The sequence below is a fragment of the Carya illinoinensis genome, chromosome 14 (assembly GCF_018687715.1).
Source record: "Carya illinoinensis cultivar Pawnee chromosome 14, C.illinoinensisPawnee_v1, whole genome shotgun sequence".
NCBI lineage: Eukaryota > Viridiplantae > Streptophyta > Magnoliopsida > Fagales > Juglandaceae > Carya > Carya illinoinensis.
This window is the reverse complement of record NC_056765.1, coordinates 32,708,162-32,721,109: the sequence shown is the minus strand read 5'-3', so window position 1 is coordinate 32,721,109 and position 12,948 is coordinate 32,708,162. Positions and strand designations below refer to the sequence as shown.

Below are 12,948 nucleotides of genomic sequence, written 5' to 3'. Positions count from 1 at the left end.
TACTACATGTCCATCCTCTTGCTAGATTTCTAACCAGAGATTTGTAAAAATACCTAATTGCTAGCAATATGATTCTCAAATATTGATATTGTAAAATTGAAAAATTATGGTCTGAAATTTTGAAACTGTGATCCCAAACTTTGAAAAAGTAAAAACCAGTACCTAGTTATTGATTTCATTTAAATCCCGATTCTTTTTTGTACGGAAAATGCTATAAAGCTCGACAATGGGTCTCGATTGTATTTTTTTATTTAATGATTAAAAATTAGTTTTTAATGATGTTTTTTTTTTAATTTTTAAAAATGCCTAAAAAACGACAAAAACAAATTACACATCTCAGGATCCAAAATCGAGACCCAATATCCATAGATTCAACACTACCTTTTTTATATTTGGTTATTGATCTGTAAAATTCCACAAAAGCTTTATTTTCTCTATTTTCGTGCATTGAACTTTTTTTCCTCCTCGTATGTTCACCGAAACTCATTAATATATTATAATAAAAAGAAATACTAGTTGCAATCATGAATATGCAAGTAACACGCAATTACTTTATAAAAATAAATAAATACGAGACTCACATGAAAATAAATTAATTTTTTAATAATAGATCCTACTCTTTTTTAAAATATTTGCATGGCGCTTGCACACTCCACAACTATATGTAGCATTACTCTTATATAAATCTCCCCTTCTATTTAAATTTTAAGACATATATATAACGACGAATGTTTGACGTGTTGGTCACCATTCCAAAGTGTTTTGATAAGGAAAATCCTAAAAATACACTATTAAAAGGTTGGAAAATAGTGGAGAAAGCGGAAACATAGTAGGGAGATCGGCATCGTATGGATTAGACTGTAGTGGACCGAGTTTTTCATGCTCATTTGTAGCAGTGGGTGGGGACCACATGCCGATGAATGTGAGGTGGGGTGGGTCAGATCTGGAGGTTGCGAATCTACCTGTACAGCGCATTTAGCCAGCAAACGTACTTTGTCACGGCGACACGTGACAACTACGTGCAGAACAAGACCCTCATGCGCCTCACATGCCAATATTTTTGCCGTGGTTTTACTTCATCTTGGTAGATTGCTACTATGGGGTTGAGTGGTGGCGCGCGTGCAAGTCGTCAATCATTGAAGTGCGATAGATCTGACCAAAATGTAGCTGGTGGAAAAGAGGAAAAATAAAAACATTAGCTGAAAATTTTATAAATAGATACTGGAAAAGAAACGGAGATGAGAATGGGAGCCAACCCTCCATCCTCTTTTTAGAAAGAGAAATTATTTGTTCTCTCTAAAAAGAATATTAATAAGGTAAATCGAATGAATATATCTTGACTTAATTTGTTCTCACATTGGGCAATATTCTAGGATTTCAATTGGTCAAATAGGAAAAAGAAGTTTTTCCTTAAGATCCTAATTAACGCAATTATGACTCATGTGAGTTTTGAACAGTGAGTTGAGATGAAAAGTTGAATAAAATATTGTTATAATATTATTTTTTAATATTATTATTATTTTAAAATTTAAAAAAGTTAAATTGTTTATTATATTTTGTGTGAAAATTTGAAAAAATTGTAATAATTAGATAAGCTGATTTGAGATGAGTTGGACGACTTTCAATTGGCCAAAAAAGAAAAATAAGTTTTTCCTTAATATCCTAATCCTAACGTATGACCTAAGCCTAATTTCAATACATGGTACTCTTATAATTGAGCGCTAAATCTAACTAAACTTTGTCTATTCTTTCCTATTGATATTGTTTTTCCACAAAATTATAACTCTTATAATATAGCATAAAACAAAAATATACCAAAGTCAAAAATTGAAACAAAAAATATATTTTGTAGTACTCTTGAAATAAGTAGTTTAATAGAATATTGTTACATAATCTCAGAGTATGCATAACGTGGTCTTATCATCTTATCATAAAGAGTAGTGTTAGATACAGTCATGAAGTATGTTAGCGTTGAGCAATCTTTTAAAACAAAAAGTAAGATCTATTTTTAAAATATTAATTTTTTTATATAGATTCCATATTTACTTAATTTAAAAAATTGTTATTTATAATTTTTTACGTACACAAAATATACGTGATAATATTTTTTAAAAAAAAATGATAGTATGACTATCAAATATATCTATGAAATGTGCTCACTCATCTATTTTTTTTATTTTTTTAATGGTTAAGAAAATGACTATTAGTGAATTTATATTCTTTTTATTTTTTTTAAAGGTTTAAGATGTTTAAAAAATGATTAATGAAAAATAAAAAACTCATTGGTATATACATATTTGGCAAACACATTTAATAATCACTCTAGTATTGTCCATATTTTAAATAGGCAAGAAACTTAATTTAAAAAAAAAAATGCATTATTTAAAACGTAAGTTTATATTTTTAAAAAGAAAAAAGTAGATTTAGAAAGTGTGGCAGGAAGTTCTCTCTCCGTAAAGACATAGGCAGGTCACAAGGTCGGTCAGAAAGTTGGTTATAGTCAATCAAAAAAATTAAGTAGCTACTAAATAAAATGAATTTCTTCTTCCTCTTAAAAATGTAGCCAAGTCAGTCAACATGAACTTTTAATGAATTGCAGGAAGTTGCGCAAAATCTTCATTTCGTATGCAGTCATAGGCTTAAAGTACGCGTTTTAATGAAATGCAGGAAGAGTTGATAGAATCCAAGAAATTACTTCTTTTATACGTTTGATTTTAATCTTCCTTTGGATCATGACTAAGAAATTAAGGAGAACGATCAATGTGATACTTGTGATTAGACTTGGATAAATATGGACGTTGATCACAGTTTTTAGTTGATCACACAGTTTTTATCTTGAAAATCTATTTTAGTAGTTATCCTTGTACTACTAACATAATCCATACTTGAGTTGGGTTTTATAAAAGTCTCCATGCTTATTTGTGTTTTATAGTCAAAAAGTTCAAAAGTGGGTGGAAGCCACCCTGGAAATTACGTACGTACGCGCTTGTAATCAATGCATTCCATAACAGAGAGTTGATGCTGCATCTTCCTGGAAATTTCCATCTCAAGTCGACCAGTACTAGTACTCCATGGCTAGCTTCTGTGTATACATACAGATCACCTCATCATCTCTTCAGTGTTCTTCTCATTGTCTAATCCCGCAAATTACCAATATTCCCACCTTCCACAATTAAGCTTCTAAATCTCTCGCATTGCATTCATGGCCACTCAAAGACCCTCTTCATCTACGAATTCTGAAGATACTAAGAAAAGAGGAGACAATTCATCTTGTTCGGAAGAAGATGAAAAAATCATAACCTCTTCCTTTCTTCCTCGATGCCTAGATCGAAACATGATGTTTTCCTTAGTTTCTGTGGTAAAGACACTGGTAGGAGTTTTACGGATCATCTCTATTTTGATTTAAAACGGAAAGGTATTCTCGTCTTTAGGGATGACGAATCACTAGAGCGAGGAAAATGCATTTCTCAAGAGCTTCTGCAAGCAATTCAAGAATCCCGATACGCCATCGTCATTTTTTCAGCAAATTATGCTTCTTCCAAATGGTGCCTCAGGGAACTTGCCAAGATCGTTGAATGGGAGGAAAAGAAGAATCTCACAATTATTCCTATTTTCTACCATGTGGATCCTTCAGACGTAAGAAATCGAAAAAGGACTTTTGCAGAAGCTTTCGCTGCACATGAAAAAGATCCCAAGGTAGACATCGAAGAGATTGATACGTGGAGAAAAGCTTGCACAAAAGTCGGCAATATTTCCGGAGAGCACATAAATGGGGACAGGTAACATTTAGTCCTCTTTTCTACTTCTAAGAGCATCCTCATCCCATTCCTCGTCCCCATCCCTATAATTTAACTCAAAATCACCTTTCTTCAAATTTTTCCCTAAATTTTATTCATCTTTCAAAAACCTCCTACATCCCATTCCCCATCCCTATCTCTATTCTATTAAATAATATTTTTCTATTCTTTTTTTATTACTTTTTTCTTTCACTTCTATTTACAAATTTAACTACTTAATATTTTTTCTTATTTTTTGAACTATTACTCTAGTGAATATTTTAAACAAAAATTTAAATTATTTTTTTGTGAATATAATAATATTTTTAAAATTAATTTTTTTATATTTTCGTAATTAATTAAATTATTTTTAACATTATTATTTAAAACTATAATAAATATGAGTATGAGAGAAAGTGTAGATGATTAAAAAATTATTTATTTTATATATTAGAATAAAATATTAATAAAAATGATTTAGGGAATGAATAGTGAGTCTCCAAATATGGGGACTTACTGTTTATTTCCTAAACATTTTCTCTAAAATAGGGATCCGGATGTGGGAGGTATTTTGACCAAAACCCCAAAATAAACCCCAAATTATGGGGAATATGGAGTTTTAGGGAACCGGATGGGTAAAACAATTAAGATAACTTGGAAACTTTGAGAAATGCTAGTACTGTTGCGGTCATTGTTATTAACATCTATCTATCTATCTACTTATGACATTTATAATTTTTCTACCAAACAATGCTTTTCTCATTTTTTTTTTTTTTTTTTTTTTTGAAAATGAGACTTTCCCCATTCATTCTGCATATAACTGTTGTTCAATACAATATTTGTCTTTATGTAAACTAGCTAAAACAAAAACTGGTGCCTCTTCAATCCACACCATCTCCTCCTTTGATTGTAAAGAAGCCTTTGCTAGTTTGTGGGCTACTGTATTGGTGCTTCTATATGCATATTGAACCTTCCATCCATTCCAACCTCAAAGGACCATCTTCGTATCTTCAATGATGCTATCAAAATAAGATAAAACTTCCCTTGTATCATTCATTGCATTGATAATGACGCGTGCATCTCCCTCTAATATTGCTTTGTTAAAGTTGAGATCCCTTCATAAATTCATGGTTTTCTCGAAGCATAACACTCTGCTATAGCTGGTTGTTCTATATTTGGTCTATGATCATAGCAAGCTGCCATAACCTCTTCCTTTTCATTTCTGATTATCACTCCTAACCCCATCTTCCTTACTTTACCATCCAAAGCTGCATCCCAATTGACCTTAATATAACTCTGCTCTGGTGGTCTCCATTGTTGCTCACCTCCTACTCCATTAATGTGACTCCTCTCCTGCCTCTCTGATATAGACTGAGCTAGTTGAAATTCACTCAAAACTTCTCTTGCTGATCTGATGACACTGCTTGAACAGAAAAATTTCTTTTCGAAAATGAACGTATTTTTTCTAATCCACAGGCTCCTCATGATAGCTACTATCTCTTCCATCTCAAGCTTGATTAGCTTATGTGACAACTTCTCCCATAAACTCAACAGATCTTCTTATGTTGTCCTCCATTTCTGCATGGTTTTTAAATACATTGCCCAAACATCATTTGCAGCAAGACAATGTCATAGAACATGCATTACAGATTCTTCCTTTTGAAAACAAATTGGGCACTTTGGTTCATCAATTACTTTCCTTACAAAAAGATTTCTTCTTGTAGCTAGCAGCTCATTACCTGCCTTCCACATAAACACTTTCATATTTCCCGGTAAATATTTTTCCATATATACTTCCATCTGCTATCTGACTCTGCCCCTCTTGAATATTCACCTTGTATATTCTCTGACTCTGACTCTGCTATCTGACTCTGCCCCTCTTGTTCCAAGTAGTAAGCACTCTTGCCCCATACCAATTTATCCTCTATATACCTTCTGCTCAAAGGAATGCAGCATATTTGATCAGCTTCTTCCTTCATAAAGATAGTTCTGATTAAATTCTCATTCCATTCCTTCTTATCCGATCCTCAACCATAAGTTCACTGACCTTAGCATCATCATTCAATATTGCAATTGGAGACTGCACACAGAATGAAGATGGGGTGGACAATCATTTTTGACCCCATATCTGGATCTTGTTACCATTCCCCACCCTCCACGTGAGTCCTTCTTTAAGCAATCCCATATAACTCCAAACACTTCTCCATATCAAGGAGGGTGTATTGCCCAGTTTTACCTCCAACAGTGAGAAATTTCTGAAGTACTTTTCCTTGTAGATCTTAGTAGTTAAAGAAGAAGGATTCTGAAGTATTCTCCCAGGCAAAGCTAAGTTGAAATTCTCTAGGTCTCTGAACCCCACCCCTCCATTTTCTTTTGATTGCCCGATTTTTTTCCAGCTCCTCCATTGGATACAGCATTCTCTTTGTTGATTACCCCACCAAAACTTGGCAAGCATTCCATTAAGTTCTTTGCAAATTAGCTTATTGGGCAGCTTGAATACACTCGTAGTGTAGGATGGAATAGCCTGTAGAACAGTCTTTATCATAATTTCTTTCCCTGCACTCGAGAGAAAAGAATTCTTCCAGTTATTTATTTTTTGCAAACTCCTTCTTTTAAACACCTAAAGGTGTTATACTTAGATTTACCCACCAGAGTGGGAAGCCCCAAGTATCTTTCATAGCTCCCTTTCACCAGATCCTCTCCTTCCCTTAAAATCTTTCTTCTATTTTCTGAATCAGTGTTTGAACTGAAAAACATAGCTGTCTTTTCCTTGTTTAAAAATTGTCTAGAAGCTCGATCTCTCATATTTGCTAAGAATCACTTTCAGTTTTCTCCATTCCTCCACACTAGCCCTTCCAAATAAAACACAATCATCTACAAATAATAAATGATTGATTCTACTAAACAATGCTAAATATTCTAATTAGAAGTTAAGAGTTTTTTTTCCTTGTTTGTCCCTATTCAGATCTCGTCTATATTAATTGTTCTATCAAATTACAGGTTTCAACAATTTTACAAAAACTCAGTGGAATAATATTCTACAATTATACAATATATATATATATATATAATTCATGATTACCAGAAACTTGTCGGAATAAACTCCCGTGTAGAGGAAATGATGAACTTATTGGATATGGAATTGAATGATGTTCGCTTCTTCTTCCATTGACAGCTAGCAAGCAATTAACAACTATCTATCTACTCATGACATTTATATTTTTTAAAATGTTTACATTGTGATCTGGTCTGACAGCTCGAGCGTTGCAAGAGGGAAAATAGTGAAGTATGAATTAAAGTGTTTTGATTTCTGTAGTAAACAATGCTAATTATCAGCTAAAGCATTTTTTTATCATGTCAATTCAGGTCTAGTCAATATTAATTGATCATCAATTTACAGGTACGAAACAGAAATTATACAAGAAATCAGTGGTAATATATCTCGTGAGTTGATCAATTCTAGATCCTCACTTCATGATAACAAGAAATTTGTTGGAATAGATTCCCGTGTAGAGGAAATGATGAACTTATTGCATATGGAATCGAATGATGTTCGCTTCGTAGGAATTCATGGGATGGGTGGCGTTGGTAAGACAACGCTGGCCAAAATAATTTATGATAGAGTTTCTTCTAATTGTCAATTTGAAGGAAGAACCATTATTTCTTTCAATGGAGAAAAATCTACAGCTCGTGATCTAGCTTCTTTACAAACGCAACTTCTTTCTGGGATCATGCAAGAACGTATAGAAGTATCGGATCCTCACAAAGGAATTGAGATGATAAGAAGCAGGATGCAGAATAAAAAAGTTTTTATCGTCCTTGATAATGTGGATAGTGACGAGCAACTAGAGGCATTAGCAGGGGATCATAATTGGTTTGGTCCACGGAGTAGGGTAATTATAACATGCAGAGATAGTCATCTGTTCAAAATAAATAAAGTGAATGATATGTGTGCGGTTCAGCTGCTTCAACCCGCCGATGCTTTGGAGCTCTTTAGTTTGTCAGCCTTCGACGAAACCCATCCTCCAGAGGATTACAAGGATCTATCTATGGCTTTTGTGGAGTATGCTGGAGGCCTTCCTTTAGCTCTTAAAGTTTTGGGTCGCTCCTTATGTAAGAAAGCAATAGAGATATGGGAAGATGCTAGGGATCATCTAAAAGGAAATCCTCCAAAAGAAATTTCTGAGATACTTCAAATAAGTTTTGATGGGCTGGGGGAATCGCAGGAAAAATTGTTTTTGGATGTGGCATGTTTTTCTGGTCAATGGATAGATGTAAATTTTAGGAAAATATATTCGGCCGACGTCATTGAGGTTCTCATCGATAAGTCCCTCGTAAGCACATCAAAAGATGACGTATACTTTAAAGAAAGGTTGACCATGCATGATTTGCTAAAAGAAATGGGTCAGCAAATAGTTCGCCGCGAATGTCCTCAAGAACCTGGACGACGTAGTAGGCTGTTTCATCATGAAGATGTCTTTCACGTACTGAAGAATAATACTGTAAGTTGATTAGTGTAGAGATTAATATAAAAAGGTATATTTTCATCCTAATTCTTGCTAATCCATTCTTCTTGGTCACTAGGGAACCGATGCAATTGAAGGCATAGTCATGGACCTCCTGTTGGGTGGTATTCTTGGAGCAAATCATAGCGAAATAATTAATGCCGAAGCATTCTCAAAGATGAGAAATTTGAGATTACTTTATTTCTGTGATTTTGGATATATAAAATGGTCTGGAAATCCTTTAGAATACATGCCAAGCGATAAGTTTCAGTTCCTACGATGGTCTAAATATCCTTCGAAATCCTGGCCGAGCAGTTTCCAACCAAAAAATCTTGTTGTACTAGAGATGCCTAATAGCTGCATCGAACAACTATGGATGGAGTCGATGGTAAGTTTTTTGCTCATATAAATACGCATTCATCTTAATAATCTCTCTTCCTGTCTTTTTCCAAATAAGTTAATATATTCTTATTTTAATCTAATTTATAACTACTTGTTTTGTTTATAACAAGTTTTACCCAATTTGAAAGAATTAAATCTCAGAAATTGTGAGAACTTGATTGAAATGCCAAATTTGACAAAAGCCCCAAAACTTGAGAAAATAAACTTTTCAAAATGTAAAAAATTGTCTGAGGTCCACCCATCCATCAAAGTGCTCAAACAACTACAAGAATTAAGAATGTCTTGCACACGAATCAAACAACTATGGACAGAGTTGATGGTAAGTTTCTCACTTGTAGAAATACGTATTCTTCTTAATAATCCCCTTCATATCTTTTCCAAATAAGTTAATATATTCATATTTTTATCTAATTTATAACAACTTGTTTGTTTATAACAGGTTTTACCCAATTTGAAGGAATTAGATTTGAGTCATTGTAAAAACTTGATTGAAATACCAGATTTGAGCGGAGCTTCAAATCTTGAGAAAGTAAACTTTTCAGATTGTAACAGCTTGTGTAAATTCCACCCATCCATCAAAAAGCTCAAACGACTACAAAAATTAAATATGTCTAGCAGCCGAATCAAACAACTATGGAATGGATCGATGGTAAGCTTTTCACTCATATAAATACGTATTGATCTTCTTAATAATTCCCCCTTCATATATTTTCCAAATAAGTTAATACATTCATATTTTTATCTAATTTATAACAACTTGTTTGTTTATAACAGGTTTTACCCAATTTGAAGGAATTAGATTTGAGTTGTTGTGAAAACTTGATTGAAATACCAGATTTGAGCGGAGCTCCAAATCTTGAGAAAATAGACTTTTCAGATTGTAGCAGCTTGTATAAATTCCACCCATCCATCACAAAGCTCAAACGACTACAAAAATTAAATGTCTAGCAGTCGAATCAAACAACTATGGAATGGATCGATGGTAAGCTTTTCACTCATATAAATATGTATTGATCTTCTTAATAATCCCCCTTCATATATTTTCCAAATAAGTTAATACATTCATATTTTTATCTAATTTATAACAACTTGTTTGTTTATAACAGGTTTTACCCAATTTGAAGGAATTAGATTTGAGTTATTGTGAAAACTTGATTGAAATACCAGATTTGAGCGGAGCTCCAAATCTTGAGAAAATAGACTTTTCAGATTGTAGCAGCTTGTGTAAATTCCACCCATCCATCACAAAGCTCAAACGACTACAAAAATTAAATATGTCTAGCAGCCGAATCAAACAACTATGGAATGGATCGATGGTAAGCTTTTCACTCATATAAATACGTATTTTTCTTAATAATTCCCTTCATATCTTTTCCAAATAAGTTAATATATTCATATTTTTATCTAATTTATAACTACTTGTTTGTTTATAACAGGTTTTTGACAATTTGAAGGAATTAGATCTGAGTTGTTGTAAGAACTTGATTGAAACACCAGATTTGAGTGGATTCCCAAATCTTGAGAAACTAGACTTTTCATATTGTATAAGCTTGTGTAAGGTCCACCCATCCATCAAAAAGCTCAAACGATTACAAGAATTAAAAATGTCTGGCACCCGAATCAAACAACTATGGAAGGGGTTGGTGGTAAGTTTTTCACTCGTATAAATATGTATTGATCTTCTTAATAATCCACCTTCATATATTTTCCAAAGAAGTTAATATATTCATATTTTGATCTAATTTATAACTACTTGTTTGTTTATAACAGGTTTTTGACAATTTGAAAGAATTAGATCTGAGTTGTTGTGAGAACTTGATTGAAACATCAGATTTGAGTAGATTCCCAAATCTTGAGAAACTAGACTTTTCATATTGTAGAAGTTTGTGTAAGGTCCACCCATCCATCGTAGATCTCAAAGGACTAAAAATTTTGAGTTTAAACAAATGTCTTACAAGACTACTAATTCTAGACAAGTCCTGCTTACCATCACCGTTTATGAGTTTCTCAGGCCTTCGCGAATTATATTTAAGAGGTTGCAATAACATTTCAATTTTTCCGAGTGTTATTTGTAGTTTGTCATCTCTTGAAAGTCTCCATTTGGTTGGTTGGTCAAGACTAGAGAAATTTCCAGACCTGAATAGGTTGGAATGCTTGAAGGAATTTGAGGCATACGGAACTGCTATAACACAAATGCCACCAGTCAATCTAATCCCCAAGAACATCCGTTCCTTAAAGATCGAAGGACGAAAGAGGATGCCACGTAAATCAAGAGATCATTTAGCCTGCCTTTTGCCGAAACAAAGCTCATATCCCACCAATCGTGATACCGGATCACCTGTGGAATATGAGATGGAAGAAATGCATACCGGATCACCTGTGGAATATGAGATGGAAGAAATGCTTGACGTAGAAGCACTGCAAATTTCTTTCGGCAGTTCGGTGAGTCTCCCTATCTCTCTCTCTTCTTTAATTTAGAAAAGAACACACGTAAATATACAAAACAAAACAAGCTTAATTTGTGCAGCAATTAACATCTCTTTTTGGGGATTGTTTTACAGCTGTTGATAGAAGGGTGGTCGTTGGGATCTAGAATCCCGGCGTGGGTCCACAATAAAAGTACTGGCTCCTCTTTACAGATAGAGTTGGATGGTAATACGACGTCGGTGATAGGTTGTGCTATCTTTATAGTTTTTGATTGTCATCAATTCCATTCCCCTGAAGCTACTTCAATTCCTCGGCTATTCAACGTAACTTCATATGTGACTTTTAGCTTTTGTTGTGAGAGAGATGATGGTTCTTTAGAACATTTTTTTCCCAAATTCAGTCTCTCTCTCGTTAAGCCAAGTGTATGCTGGGCATATGCACGTACTCCTCGGCTTTTCAAATGCTTGAAATCGAATAGTTCGGATAATCAGAGCTTCATTAAGATTTCAATTAAAGAGATTTCTCCTCAAACTCCTGTAGAAGTGAAAGAATGGGGGATACATTTAGTATGTCCGGACGATATTGGTCTTGGTTTGGGATCAGATTTAGATTCCTATCGTCAATTTTATTCAGCATGGAAATGCGGTATGACGAGAAATGAAGATTAGATTCATCCGGAGTACCCCTTTAAAGCTTAGTCCTTTTGAGTAATGGCTTGGCATTGTTTATTTTGGGAATAGAATATTATCACCATTTTGTATCTGAAACCTCTCAATTCCATTGACGATGTCGAGGTGATCATGGAATCTCATATTGATTAAGGGAATGCAGTCAACCACCCGAGCTTTCCTTCTTTGTCACGTTTATGGTATGTTAATGCTATCACTGTCTTTCATCTCAGACTGAGATCTCTATAAATCATGCACTTTAGTCATTTATGCATCTATCTGTTTTTTATATGAAAAATATGATTAAATATTATGTGCTTGGAAGTGATCATCAGGGAACCCTCAGTTGCCAAAACGTGGGAAAATACTTAACATGAAAGTGCTGCATAACGAAAAATGAAAATTCGATTCAACATGAATCCTTTAGAAAAGTTACCCTTTTGAGTTTTGAGTGTTGGCTTTGGCATTGTTTCTTTGGGAATAGAAAATGTTAACCATTTTGTTTAGAAGTTAGGAGTCGAATTTTCTATTGGTTTGTTGCAATTTATCACATTTAAGCACTAAAGTAATCAGTTAATTAGCGGAGCCAAAAAATATTATTATATAATAGATTGTTTTCTTTGAGAGATTGAGAATTTCTCATGTATATTAACTGTTTAATTCTCCTATTAATCAAATTCCAATTCTGCACATTTTTCTAAAAAATCTTATATCTGAATGACTTTCAAACATATCTAGACTCAATGTGTTGGATTGGGGAAGCCCTTGATATCAAATTGTTAAGAGGTTTGAACCAAAATTATTATTAAAAATTGTCGATGACATCATTAAAAACTGTTAAGAGGTTTGAACCGATACTTGAAATCACTCCCACTTGACTATAAGATGTGTTTAAAACACTAAGCAAACTTCACTTTTGCCACTCACACAAGCTTCACAATTGGACCTACTTTAACTCACATGCACTTGCACCCTAGTAAATGAATGCATGCCAAACTTTGAATTGATTTGGGCTTAGCATTATTGTATCCTTACTCCAAATTGAGCCTTTACCACTACCGATCTTGGTAATATGAAAAGAGGTTCTTGACTGCTAACCCTGTCAGTTAATGTAATATGCAATCGATGACATGCAAAATGAAGAAAATCATCACCTTCGTGTGTAATAGG

General features: G+C 33.7%; 1 protein-coding gene across 4 annotated transcripts; it reads left to right on the top strand.

Moving 5' to 3' along the window:
- Positions 1–2,995: 2,995 nt before the first annotated feature.
- On the top strand, positions 2,996–11,970 carry LOC122294427 (disease resistance protein RPV1-like). Of its 4 annotated transcripts, none has more exons than XM_043103159.1 (8): positions 2,998–3,779; positions 7,177–8,278; positions 8,361–8,669; positions 8,793–9,002; positions 9,123–9,332; positions 10,120–10,329; positions 10,454–11,125; positions 11,245–11,970. In XM_043103159.1, exons 1-8 carry the CDS (start codon positions 3,319–3,321, stop codon positions 11,776–11,778), a joined length of 3,708 nt encoding a protein of 1,235 aa, XP_042959093.1. In that variant the 5' UTR covers positions 2,998–3,318; the 3' UTR covers positions 11,779–11,970. The 4 variants fall into 4 exon arrangements, with proteins under 4 accessions (XP_042959096.1, XP_042959093.1, XP_042959094.1 ...); XM_043103161.1 differs by having other exon boundaries at positions 3,641–3,779; positions 7,143–8,278; XM_043103162.1 differs by lacking the exon at positions 11,245–11,970 and having other exon boundaries at positions 2,996–3,779; positions 10,759–10,912.
- Positions 11,971–12,948: the final 978 nt, after the last annotated feature.